This window comes from Malus domestica, chromosome 05 (assembly GCF_042453785.1).
Source record: "Malus domestica chromosome 05, GDT2T_hap1".
Classification (NCBI taxonomy): Eukaryota; Viridiplantae; Streptophyta; class Magnoliopsida; order Rosales; family Rosaceae; genus Malus; species Malus domestica.
The window spans coordinates 17,901,452-17,914,319 of record NC_091665.1 but is presented as its reverse complement, the minus strand read 5'-3'; the positions used below and the strand labels follow the sequence as shown (position 1 = coordinate 17,914,319).

General features: G+C 43.0%; 1 protein-coding gene across 1 annotated transcript; it reads right to left on the bottom strand.

The window, feature by feature from the left end:
• Positions 1-9,772: 9,772 nt before the first annotated feature.
• On the bottom strand, positions 9,773-11,581 carry LOC103403124 (scopoletin glucosyltransferase-like). The gene has a single exon (XM_008341950.4). It carries the CDS (start codon positions 11,475-11,477, stop codon positions 10,032-10,034), a length of 1,446 nt encoding a protein of 481 aa, XP_008340172.3. The 5' UTR covers positions 11,478-11,581; the 3' UTR covers positions 9,773-10,031.
• Between the last annotated feature and the right edge of the window lie 1,287 nt (positions 11,582-12,868).

The following is a 12,868-nucleotide window of genomic DNA, read 5'->3' as shown; positions in this document are numbered from 1 at the left end:
TAGTGCGTACGCACCTCAAGTAGGGTTGGATACGAGTTCGAAGGAGAAATTTTGGGAAGATCTTGGAGACTTGGTGCAAGGAATTGCTCAGACGGAGAAGTTATTTATAGGAGGAGATTTAAATGGACACGTGGGCAGGGAGACAGGCAACTATGGAGGTTTTCATGGTGGCCATGGTTTTGGGGAGAGAAACGAGGATGGGGAAGCTATCTTGGATTTTGCAATGGCATATGATCTCTTCTTAGCCAACACCTTCTTTAAGAAGAGAGAAGAACATGTGATCACCTACAAGAGTAAGACAAAAGAACAAGACTTGGAAGTGCCCAAGGACTAGATGGTGGAATCTAAAAGAAGAAAAACAAGCCATTTTCAAAGATAAGGTAATCACCCAATGTGTGTGGGATAGAGAGGGGGAAGCTAGCCAAATGTGGGATTCCATGGCTAGTTGTATCCGAAAAGTAGCAAAAGAGGTATTAGGAGAGTCCAAGGGCTTTGCCCCACACCAAAAGGAATCTTGGTGGTGGAATGAGGAGGTACAAACAAAGGTGAAGGCTAAGAAGGAATGTTGTAAAGCCTTATACAAGGAGAGGACTGATGAAAATGGTGAGAGGTATAGAAAAGCGAAGCAAGAGGCGAAGAAAGCTGTCAGAGAAGCTAAGTTAGCGGCTTACGACGATATGTATAAACGACTAGATACCAAAGAAGGAGAGTTGGATATCTATAAACTATCTAGAGCAAGGGAAAAGAAGACAAGGGACCTAAACCAAGTGAGGTGCATCAAGGATGAGGATGGAAAGGTTCTTGCTACAGAGAACGCGGTTAAAGACAGATGGAGAGGTTATTTTCATAATCTTTTCAATGAAGGACATGAAATGAGTGCTTCTTTAGGGGAGTTGAGTAACTCAGAAGAGTGTAGAAACTACTCTTTTTATCGTCGAATCCGGAAGGAAGAAGTGGTTGTAGCTTTGAAGAAGATGAAGCATAAAAAAGCAATAGGCCCAGACGATATACCAATCGAAGTGTGGAAACTTTTGGGAGAGACAGGTATAACATGGCTCACTGACCTTTTCAATAGGATTTTGAAAACGAAGAAGATGCCAAATGAGTGGCGAATGAGCACTTTGGTGCCTATCTACAAGAATAAGGGCGACGTACAAAATTGCATGAACTATAGGGGTATTAAGCTAATGAGTCATACAATGAAGCTCTGGGAGAGAGTCATTGAGCATAGATTGAGGCAAGAGACACGGGTTTCGGACAACCAATTCGGGTTCATGCCAGGGCGCTCAACCATGGAGGCAATCTATCTCTTACGAAGATTGATGGAAAGATATAGAGATGGGAAAAAGGATTTACACATGGTCTTTATAGATTTGGAAAAAGCGTATGATAGGGTCCCAAGAGACATTCTTTGGAGGATTTTAGAGAAGAAAGGAGTACGAGTAGCATATATCCAAGCTATAAAGGATATGTATGAAGGAGCAAAGACTGCCGTAAGAACTCATGAAGGACAAACCGAAAGCTTTCCCATAACTGTAGGATTACATCAAGGCTCATCCTTAAGTCCTTACCTTTTTGCGTTGGTAATGGATGAGTTAACACGACATATTCAAGATGATATTCCTTGGTGTATGCTTTTCGCAGACGACATAGTGTTGATAGATGAAACTCAGGAAGGGGTAAATGCAAAGCTTAACCTTTGGAGAGAAGTGTTGGAATCTAAAGGTCTTCGCCTAAGCCGATCAAAGACAGAATATATGGAGTGCAAGTTCAGTGCAAATGGAGGCCAAAACGAGTTAGGGGTGAGGATCGGAGATCAAGAAATACCAAAGAGCGACCGTTTTCGTTACCTAGGATCTATCTTGCAAAAGAACGGAGAATTAGATGGAGATCTCAACCATAGAATACAAGCTGGATGGATGAAGTGGAAGAGTGCATCCGGCGTGTTGTGTGACCGCCGTATGCCACTGAAGCTCAAGGGAAAATTTTATAGGACGGCAATAAGGCCGGCGATGCTGTATGGCACAGAATGTTGGGCGGTGAAACATCAACACGTACACAAAATGGGTGTAGCGGAGATGAGGATGCTTCGTTGGATGTGTGGGCACACGAGAAAGGATAAGATTAGGAATGAGGATATCCGGGGTAAAGTAGGAGTAGCCGAAATTGAAGGAAAGATGAGAGAAAATCGGTTACGGTGGTTTGGACATGTGCAAAGAAGGCCTACTGACGTTCCGATTAGAAGATGCGACTATGGGACAGAGGTTCAGGGCCGAAGGGGTAGAGGAAGACCTAGGAAAACTTTGGAAGAGACTCTAAGAAAAGACTTAGAGTACTTGGATCTAACGAAGGACATGACACAGGATCGAGCACAATGGCGTTCTAAGATTCATATAGCCGATCCCACTCAGTGACTTGGATTTTCCAAGTCTCCAACCGAGAAGTTTTCCTCACTCGGGAAATTAAGGGAACACTACCCCAACCTACATGCTCCACTCAGAAAGCTTCAACATACAAGCTTTAACAAAAGAAAATTCAAAGAACTTAGCGAAGAAGGCTTTGGTGTATTTAACACAATACGTTGAAATGAAGGAAAGCTTATTTATTGATATCCCCGATAAGCTACAAATATGTACATATACATGAGTCAAAATAAGCACACAAGAGGGAGCCTTCACAAAGGTTGCTTAGGAGAAGTCTCAGTAGTCGGTAGAGCCCCAGAAAGAGAAGGCACCGGAGAGGGATCATTTGGAGCCTCAGTACTGGACAGAACCCTAGAAGGAGGAGGCATCAGAGGTTGATCATTTGGAGCTTCATTACGCGGTACAGCCCCAGAAGACGAAGGCAATAAATGCCTTTGGAACAAACCCACAAATCTCTGATGATCAAGTAAAACCTGACCATCAGTTTCCTTCATCTGGTCAAGCTTCCTCTTCATGTTTGTAGCATAGTCATGTGCGAGCCGGTGCAACTGTTTATTCTCATGCTTGAGCCCTCTAATCTCCTGTTTGAGACTCATCACTTCAGCCGCCAATGATTCAACTTGGCGGGTTCGAGCAAATAGGCGTTGGGCCATATTAGACACAGAACCTGCACACTGAACACTGAGAGCCAGCGAATCCTTAACAGCTAACTCATCAGACCGTTTGGAAAGTAGTCTGTTATCTTTGGGAGTGAGAAGGTTCCTGGCCACCACCGCAGCGGTCATATCATTCTTCATCACGGAATCCCCAACGGTAAGAGGACCAGTAGGGGAGACGAAGGATGGGCGCCATATGTTGTCTGGAGAAGGAGGGGCTGCCTCTTCAACAAGGTTCAAGTCAAAACGACGGTCGGAGGGGCCATACATTTTCAAAGGTGTTGAAGAGAGAAGAGGTCGGACAAATCAAGATCTTAGAAGTGCAAGAATGAAGCTTCTACTGGTGGAGATTCAAGTGTGCTTTGGAACTTAATGCCAGCCCCTATAAATATCTGCACTCAACGAAGCTTCAGAAATCGAAGAGGCGCCTGCTCAGAAATCGAAGAGGCGTTTGCTTTCTCAAAAGCTGGGCTGCTTAGAGATCACGAGGGTTGATCTCAGAAATCGAAGAGGCGTTTGCTTTCTCAAAAGTTGGGTTGCTCAAAGACCACGAAGGCCGATCTCAAAAATCGAAGAGGCGCTCGCTTTCTCAAAAGCTGGGCTCCCCAGAGACCATGAGGGCTGATCTCAGAAATCGAAGAGGCACCTACTTTTCCAGCCTTTTCCAGCCTTGTCAGCACCTGTCACACGCACACTCAGTTTTGCGGAAATTATGGGCATTCTGTCAAAGACTTCTGGGGAAGTAGAAAACACATGAATCTTACTGTTCAATCACCCACTTCCCACACGCAACAATAGCTCATGGGTACCACAGATAACTTTGCCAAAGTTCTCTGCCAAAGTTGAGCACGTGAAGCTTGCAGCTCCCACTACATCGCTCTGACCAAGAAGGGTAAAAGAATAGCAAAGAAACAGCACTAACAAAGTTTAGACCCATAAATTTTGAAGGTCTAGCTACCATATTATTACCCACAAGGGTAAAGGAACAGTACCACTGCTGGATAATTGGAAAGTCCCTGTGTGTCAACCTCTGTGCTTCGTGGCAAGGTAGACTAGCACACATGCCCAACCTTTACTCACATTCGAGAAAACACTCCCAATAAGATTGCTTGCTCCAAAATCGAAGAGGCACCGTCCTCCGAATCTCGAGAGGCAGACTCCCAACATGACTACTTTCTTAAAAATCGAAGAGAGGGTAAAGGAACAATACCATTGCTGGATAATTGGAAAGTCCCTGTGTGTCAACCTCTGTGCTTCGTGGCAAGGTAGACTAGCAAACATGCCCAACCTTTACTCACATTCGAGAAAACACTCCCAACAAGATTGCTTGCTCCAAAATCGAAGAGGCACCGCCCTCCGAATCTCGAGAGCCAGACTCCCAACATGATTACTTTCTCAAAAATTGAAGAGACACTGCTCCCCGAATCTCGAGAGCCAGACCCCCAACATGATTGCTTTCTCAAAAATCGATGAGGCATCGTTCTCCGAATCAATCGAAGAGGCGCTCGCTTTCTCAAGAGCTGGGCTGCTCAGAGACCACGAGGGCCGATCTCAGAAATCGAAGAGGCACCTACTTTTCTAGCCTTGTCAGCACCTGTCACACGCACACTCAGCTTTGCAGAAATTATGGGCATTCTGTCGAAGACTTCTGGTGAAGTAGAAAGCACATGAATCTTACTGTTCAATCACCCACTTCCCACACGCAACAATAGCTCATGGGTACCACAAATAACTTTGCCAAAGTTCTCTGCCAAAGTTGAGCACGTGAAGCTTGCAGCTCCCACTACATCGCTCTGACCAAGAAAGGTAAAAGAATAGCAAAGAAACAGCACTAACAAAAGTTTAGACACATAAATTTTGAAGGTCTAGCTATCATATTATTACCCACAACTGTAAAGGAACAGTACCACTGCTGGATAATTGGAAAGTCCCTGTGTGTCAACCTCTGTGCTTCGTGGCAAGGTAGACTAGCAAACATGCCCAACCTTTACTCACATTCGAGAAAACACTCCCAATAAGATTGCTTGCTCCAAAATCGAAGAGGCACCGTCCTCCGAATCTCGAGAGCCAGACTCCCAACATGACTACTTTCTCAAAATCGAAGAGAGGGTAAAGGAACAGTACCATTGCTGGATAATTGGAAAGTCCCTGTGTGTCAACCTTTGTGCTTCGTGGCAAGGTAGACTAGCAAACATGCCCAACCTTTACTCACATTCGAGACAACACTCCCAACAAGATTGCTTGCTCCAAAATCGAAGAGGCACCGCCCTCCGAATCTCGAGAGCCAGACTCCCAACATGATTACTTCCTCAAAAATCGAAGAGACACTGCTCTCCGAATCTCGAGAGTCATACCCCCAGCATGATTGCTTTCTCAAAAATCGAAGAGGCATCGTTCTCCAAATCTTGAGAGCCAGATACCACAGACCACTTTTTCAAAGTGCTCTGACAGAGTTAAAACATGTGAAACTGGCAGCTCCCACTACCGTGCTATGACCAAGCAGGGTAAAGGAATAGCATTACTACTTGTTGTTAGGGAGACTCCTATATATGTCGACCTCCATCCCCAACGGACAGGCAGACCTGCAAAAATGCTCAACCCTTCATCATATCTGAGAGGGCACTCCCAACGAAGCCTTTCGAAATATTCAGCTTTCTTTCCCCCCGATAATACCTCTGCAAACAAGCTATACTAGAGCAAGAATATCTCATATCACCAGGGTTAAAAGCAAGAGTATCCCATATCATGCTTTTTCCCTGTCTTTTCTTTTGGCCTTGTTTTTACCTGCAAGACAAGGAGAAAGAGAGCAATCAGTCAGCACTTGGAATCAAGCTTCCAGCCAGGAACTGACTGCCTGGAACCCCTTACCTGATTACTTACCTGGCATTGCTCTCGAGTACTCATCTTCAACATCTTATGTTTCCAGGGAAGATTCCGCATCTGCTTGAGGAACAGATAGGGCAAGTGCGAAGGATACAAGGAAGCATGTGGAGACAAGCGTAACAGCACACGTGCCGATACATTCATTACTCTGTCAAAAGCAAAAGTATCCCATATCAGCAGGGTGGAACGTACTCTAGATTTGATGGACTTGTTTTGACCCTCAAATTCTTCAGTCGGCCTTATACTCTGGAGGAAACCAGAAAACCCTCCAGCTCAGTTCAAGAATAAGCCTGTGGAAAGTTACTTCTTCAAAAGCAAAAGTATCTCATATCATCTCTTCTCATTTTTCTTCTCTTTATCCTTCATGCTGCTGCAAGATGGGGAGAAGGTGAACAATCAGTCGGAGCTCTGATTGCTTACCTTGTCTGTCACCTCTTTCAGCAGACCCCCTAGCTCGGCGACTTGGGGGACTCCTACTACATGGTTTGTATCGCGCTTGACCAAGCCTGAAACTACAAGTAAGCTTCAAGTGAAATTGATACATTACCTTGTGCATCTCCACCAGTTAAAGATACCACCCCTGGATGGAGGAAGAGTACTTCCAGAGAAGATGCCACATCTACCTATGAGACAGATAAGGCAAGTCAAGACGACACCACACTCCGATACTTAGAAGTTTCGTGATTACGAGATCATTCTCCCACAATATTTCCTAATGTCATTTGTACTAAATCATTCACTTGTACTCACTAAATGAGAGCTTGAACCTATGTACTTGTGTAAACCCTTCACAATTAATGAGAACTCTTCTATTCCGTGGACGTAGCCAATCTGGGTGAACCACGTACATCTTGTGTTTGCTTTCCTATCTCTATCCATTTATATACTTATCCACACTAATGACCGGAGCAATCTAGCGAAGATCACAAAAAACGATCGTTTTCGCTACCTAGGACCTATCTTGCAAGAGAACGGAGAATTAGATGGAGATCTCAACCATAGAATACGAGCTGGATGGAAAGAGTGCATCCGGCGTGTTGTGTGACCGTCGTAGGCCACTGAAGCTCAAGGGAAAATTTTATAGGACGGCAATAAGGCTAGCGAGGTTGTATGGCACAGAATGTTGGGTGGTGAAGCATCAACACGTACACAAAATGGGTGTAGCGGAGATGAGGATGCTTCGTGGGATGTGTGGGCACACGAGAAAGGATAAGATTGGGAATGAGGATATCCGAGGTAAAGTAGGAGTAGCCGAAATTGTAGGAAATATGAGAGAAAATCGGCTCCGGTGATTTTGAACATGTGCAAAGAAGGCCGACTGACGCTCCGGTTCGAAGATGTGACTACAGGACAGAGGTTCAGGGCCGAAGGGGTAGAGGAAGACCTAGGACAACTTTGGAAGAGACTCTAAAAAAAAAGACTTAGAGTACTTGGATCTAACGGAGGACATGACACAAAACCGAGCGCAATGGCGTTCTAGGATTCATATAGCCGACCCCACTTAGTGGGAAAAGGCTTTGTTGTTGTTGTTGTTGTATTTGCTTGCTGGATATTTTGAGAGTAGAGGTACAAGTTAGGCTCTTTAAGTGGGTATTGAAATGTATGGAGTAGTGGTGTGCATAGTTGCATTGGGTATCCTTATGCATGCTGGAAATTCTGATTGTATGGTCAATATCATTGCTCAATTTTGGACAGGGTGTAATGTGGAGTTAATGTTTTCAGCAGTGAAGTTTTGGTGGAAGCAGACTTATGGTTTTATTAGTTCAGTACATATGTTGTTGCTCGTTTACAAGGGAAAAACATATCAGTCCTCGTACTACTTGTGGAAGCATATTGCTGCAGCAAATTAATAGGAATGCTGCTGCTATATACTACTGGCTTATGTCGCTCATTGTCTCTAGATCAACCTATAGTAGTTGGATCCATTGCCAAATCATAATAAAAAAAAATGCTACTGGAATTTTCAAAGCTAAACCTTGAGGACAATGTTGATTTCTAAGGGAAGGGTAATGTTAGGATGCCAAGTGGCATCACTTAGTTAGCCAGGTGTCAATTGTAGAGTTGGATTTCTTTAGCCTGCAACCAGCTATATAAGCTGAGATATGTGCAAATGCAAAGGGTGAATGAATATTTGATTGTATTAGTGTTCTTGTTAGTATATCTTGCATTTGAGTAAAGGTTGAAGTGGGGTTCTATCAAAATGAGAGTTGAGTTGATGTACCGATATGAAAGTTTTGAGGCACAGTGGCAAGAAAGATGAGGTCTGGGATGCCAAATAAAAACTTCAGGATCTTAACTGATGACAAATCGGTGAGAACGATTTTGGCAAAAAAGGTCGGAAAGGGTTTGAAGCTGGAATCTGCGGATGCTGGAGTGAGTCAAAACGATGTTGTAGTCTGGTTGTCGGCCAACGACCAAGATTGATTATGGCAACCAGAGTCGTCGGAAGGCTAAAGCTTTTTTGGGTTCAGAGAGGACATCTTTGAGACCAAGGAGATTCATATGAGATTTAAGTGTAAATTGAAAATAAATTGGGAGATTGGGAAAGGAGGTGAGGAGGGAGACGGGGATAGCAGGAGCCAGACAGAGAAAAGGTGGGTCGAGAGTCTGAAACTATGGGGGAAGCATCTAGAGAAAAGACGGGTCGAGATGCTAAAACGGTGTGGGAAGGAAGAATCCAGAAATGGAATAAAAGACCAAAGACTAAAGCAGGGGCAAAAGCGGAATTACACAGTAGAATAAACAGTGTCCACAGAAACATGGAAAGGGCAAAAATGGAAGAACATTGGAAAATGAACAGTGTTTCAAGCGTTTTTCTCTTTTAGTATATATATAATATAATTTGAGTTTTAGTATATATTGAATTTGCTCATCATGAGTCTAAATAGAGTTTGGGGTTTGGGGTTTAGGGCCAATTTTTAGAATGCTTAAGTAGTAGTAATCAAACTCAAAAGATGCTCGAGTGCATGAATTTTTTAACAATGCTCCACTTGAGGATCAAGCATTGTAAGTTAATGCTGCCTTATTGGATGGAAGCAATTAGTATTAAAGAAATTCTGTTTTCATTGCACAAACTCCTCTCGTTGATGTCTGGAAAGATTTCGAGAAAACAGGAAGAAGAGTGTAAGAATGCGGGTTGGTGTATGTCCAAACTAGCTCCCCCAATTTTCTTCTTTAATTTATATTTTGTTTATTTTGTTTTCATTGCTCTGAGCTTAATTATATATTAGGTATGGTTGAAAACTTTTTTTATTCATGCATGTGTTTCTTTCTTTCCTAGTTATTTATCTGTTGTATGAGGTTTCAATTATATTCACACGATATTTTAACGGACAAGGAATAGCTGAATAAATCAAATGGTAAAAGAAGAACATCTCTTTGGCAAAGAAGAAGAAGGAAGAGTGAAGTCCTGAGGAACAATGTGAAAAGTTGGGACATGTGGAACAAAGATACTTTTATGTGTATTACATCTATATGAACATCTTAATCTCCAAGTTTTTTGCTACGTAATGTATTCTACAGACACCTATCTTTTGTTCCTTATTGAACATAAGGATGTAAATACAGTTTGATATGGATGTAAATGGATTTTAATATATTCTACATGTTTAACATAGTTATAAAACTCACGGCATCGAGCATGCCCAATTGCTAGTTTATGATCTAAAGTTCTCCCTTGTGCAATCCAACCAATGCCATGTTTAGGATTTTACGTTGAACTACCTGTAAATTATATTATAAAGAAGATTTTGTTATGTAATCAGATCCATATTTCATTATATCTAGCTATGTGTGATCAATAAAGGAGAGTTAAAGAAAAGAGTATAGGACCCTTAGAATTATTTTCTTTGGCTGGGCAAATATATGACCCTTAGAGATAAATAAAATGCATCGTGAAAGTCTAATCTGGGTCAAAAGAAAAACAAATAAACTTTTAGTCACTATCCTCAACATTAATCATTCGTTCATGAATTATGAGTGACTATTCTTACTTAGATTTTGTACAAAACATTATCAATCAGAAATATTCCGAAAGTGAAGTCCATCTGAATGTGTGCTCCAATTCTAACTAGTGGGAACTCAACTCTTCAATTAAAGCATTCAAATCAGAGTGTGACGATCCCCCTTTCTCAATAGCCCTCTTTGCCTGCTCTGCAAGTTCCCTAGCTCTGCTTCTCATTTCTTGTGCTTCCACACCCACCATAATCCTCCTGACAGCTTTCTCAACAGCTTCCTTCTTCACGCTATCCCCCACAACCCTAACCCATTTCTGAGCACCAACTCCGACACCAATTTTCAGCACTTGGGTCACCAGCTTCTCGTTGTAAAACTGCTCGGCCGCCACCGGCCACGTCACCATCGGCAACCCGGAAGCGATCCCTTCCAACGTCGAGTTCCACCCACAGTGAGTCACAAACCCGCCAACTGCCCCATGATCAAGAATCAGAACCTGCGGGGCCCACCCTCTTATGATTAGTCCTTTCCCTTCCATCCGATCCTCAAACCCTTCTGGCAGCCACTCCTCTTTCTCCATGTCATAACCTTGTCCGGTCCTCACAACCCACATGAAGTCCTGCCCAGAAGCCTCAAGCCCCATTGCAATCTCCTTAAGCTGAGAGGCATTGAATTTAGCCACGCTTCCAAAACATACATAAACAACCGAATTAGGTTCTTTTGACTCAAGCCACTTCAAGAAATCGTGCTCGTTGATGGAAGCTGCTTTTCCTCTAAGTGCTTTTTCTTCATTGTTTCTATTGCATAGAGAAACAGGGCCAATATGCCAAGCTTTCATCCCAAGCACGTTTCTGTAATAATCTGCATAAGCCGATTCGAGCTCATAGAAACTGTTCACAACAATTCCATAGCTCGTTTTCTCAGCTTCCTTGGCCCGTTTGACCATCCGGATCAAGTCGTTTTCGATATTTTCCTTGACATGATCAGGAACTTGGGCTCGTGTCATCGTAATCTCACCAGGAAAATCCGGAATCATGAAAGGGTCCGAATCCAACGAAGTGTTCTTGAACGGCTCATACTTTGTCACAATATCTGAGGCAGCCATGGCAAAGAAACTAGTGCCATGAAAAATTAGCCTTGGAATATCAAACTTTGCAGCAGCATCAGTTGCCCAATGAAAAAGAAAGTCTGCCACAAGGCAACTAGGGTTTTCGTGGAGCAGAAGATGCTCTAGAGGTTCTTGGAGAAGGCTTGTTGCTTTGTAAAAATTGGACCTGAATTCTGGTGAGGGGAGTGAGTCGACATGCTCGCACCCTTCTGGCAGACCGGCTTCTACAGAAGGGAACTTGATGGTTTTGATTCTGACTTCGACGCCGCCGGAGCAGGTTTTACTTGATTGGGTGGCTTTGGATAATGTTGGGGCATTTAGAGGAGTGGTGACTATGGTGGTTTTTACTCCTTGGGATGCAAAGAGCTTGGCCATGTCGGAGATCGGTATCATGTGGCCGTGAGCCATGAATGGAAAGAAACAGATGTGGAAATCACGATTTTCGCTACCCATGATTATTGGGATTTACGAATGAAGATGGATGACGTAATGTCTTAGGGCTGCGGTGGCGGTGGCGTTGTTTGTGATACATGAAAGCTCAAATATATAGAAGTGGAGCATGTGAAGATTTTGATTCTTCCCACTATTGACAGAAGGAGAAAAGTTTGTCCATCTCAATTGTATACGTCAGCCGGTATGTCATGTACAACAACCATTGTTTTATTTTATTATTATTATTTTTTTTTAACATATCATATTATCTAGACTAAAAGGGAGGTGGATGACCTTAACTTCACAGTGGACTAGTAATAATGTAGCTCAAAATCGCCTTTGACAAGAACCCCACTTAAGACCTTGGTTAAGTAGAGTAATTTTTCAGTGTTGAAAATACTGCTGGGTAGTGAATGCCCACAGTACCTTGGAAGACTTTCCAATTCTCACACATAATGGGTTTTCAACTTTGGCATAAGTTTTCAATACCCATGAAAATGGGAATTGACTTTGGATGCAGGAGATCGTTTTTCTACATTGGATGTTGTAAATGTCAATTGTAATAATACGAGTTGCTCTATAAATAGAGCACTCGAATGCAATCAAAAGATACGAAAAATACATGAGAGAGACTCACGGAAGAGGAAAAGAGAGGAAGAGTAGAGAGAAAGAGAGAGTTATCTTTGTACTCTTATTTTCAGATTACAATGAAAGCATCACTGCTGCCCCGAGGATGTACTCCAGTCACACTGACTGTAGAGGAACCTCGTAAATTATGTGTCTTGTTTATTTATTCCACTGCACCCACCATCAATTTTACAACACGTTATCAGCACGAGAAGCTCGCATGTCAGTGGAAAGCACAACGTCATAAATCCGGTGAAGCACTATCTATCTCCTACCCCTGTCAGTTAAAATCTCACAGAATAAAAGGTATGTCCATTTTCTGTATCTCCCACCGCGCCAGAAGCGCCCCACCGAATTTCGGTGAGAATTGAAATTTACAACGACCTGAAGTCGTCACGAGATAAGAAAACTCGTACCTGACAACTGGTTTCCAGAGATCCAGAAGAATCTCATTAGACTTGGAAACCCAGATCGCGTCATTTTCGACAGATCTCGAGAACTCCCATGAATACTCAGTTGTCTGAGATGGTGATGGCAAGAATGAATCCACACAGGCCTCCCTTTCTTGTGCCTCCATCAACCCCGCTGTCATCTATGTCTTAGTATGGAGGTTCTTGCTTTATGATGCCATGTTCTCTGGGCCATGCAAGAACAACGCCAATCTCTGGTAGCCTTTCTAGATTGAATTGGTTTTGTGTGACCTTCTAGCTGGCCCTGGGTTTCGAGACTGGTAGAGACAGACAAAGAAAGAAAAAAGGGGAAGTTTATGGAATATGCATGGCACC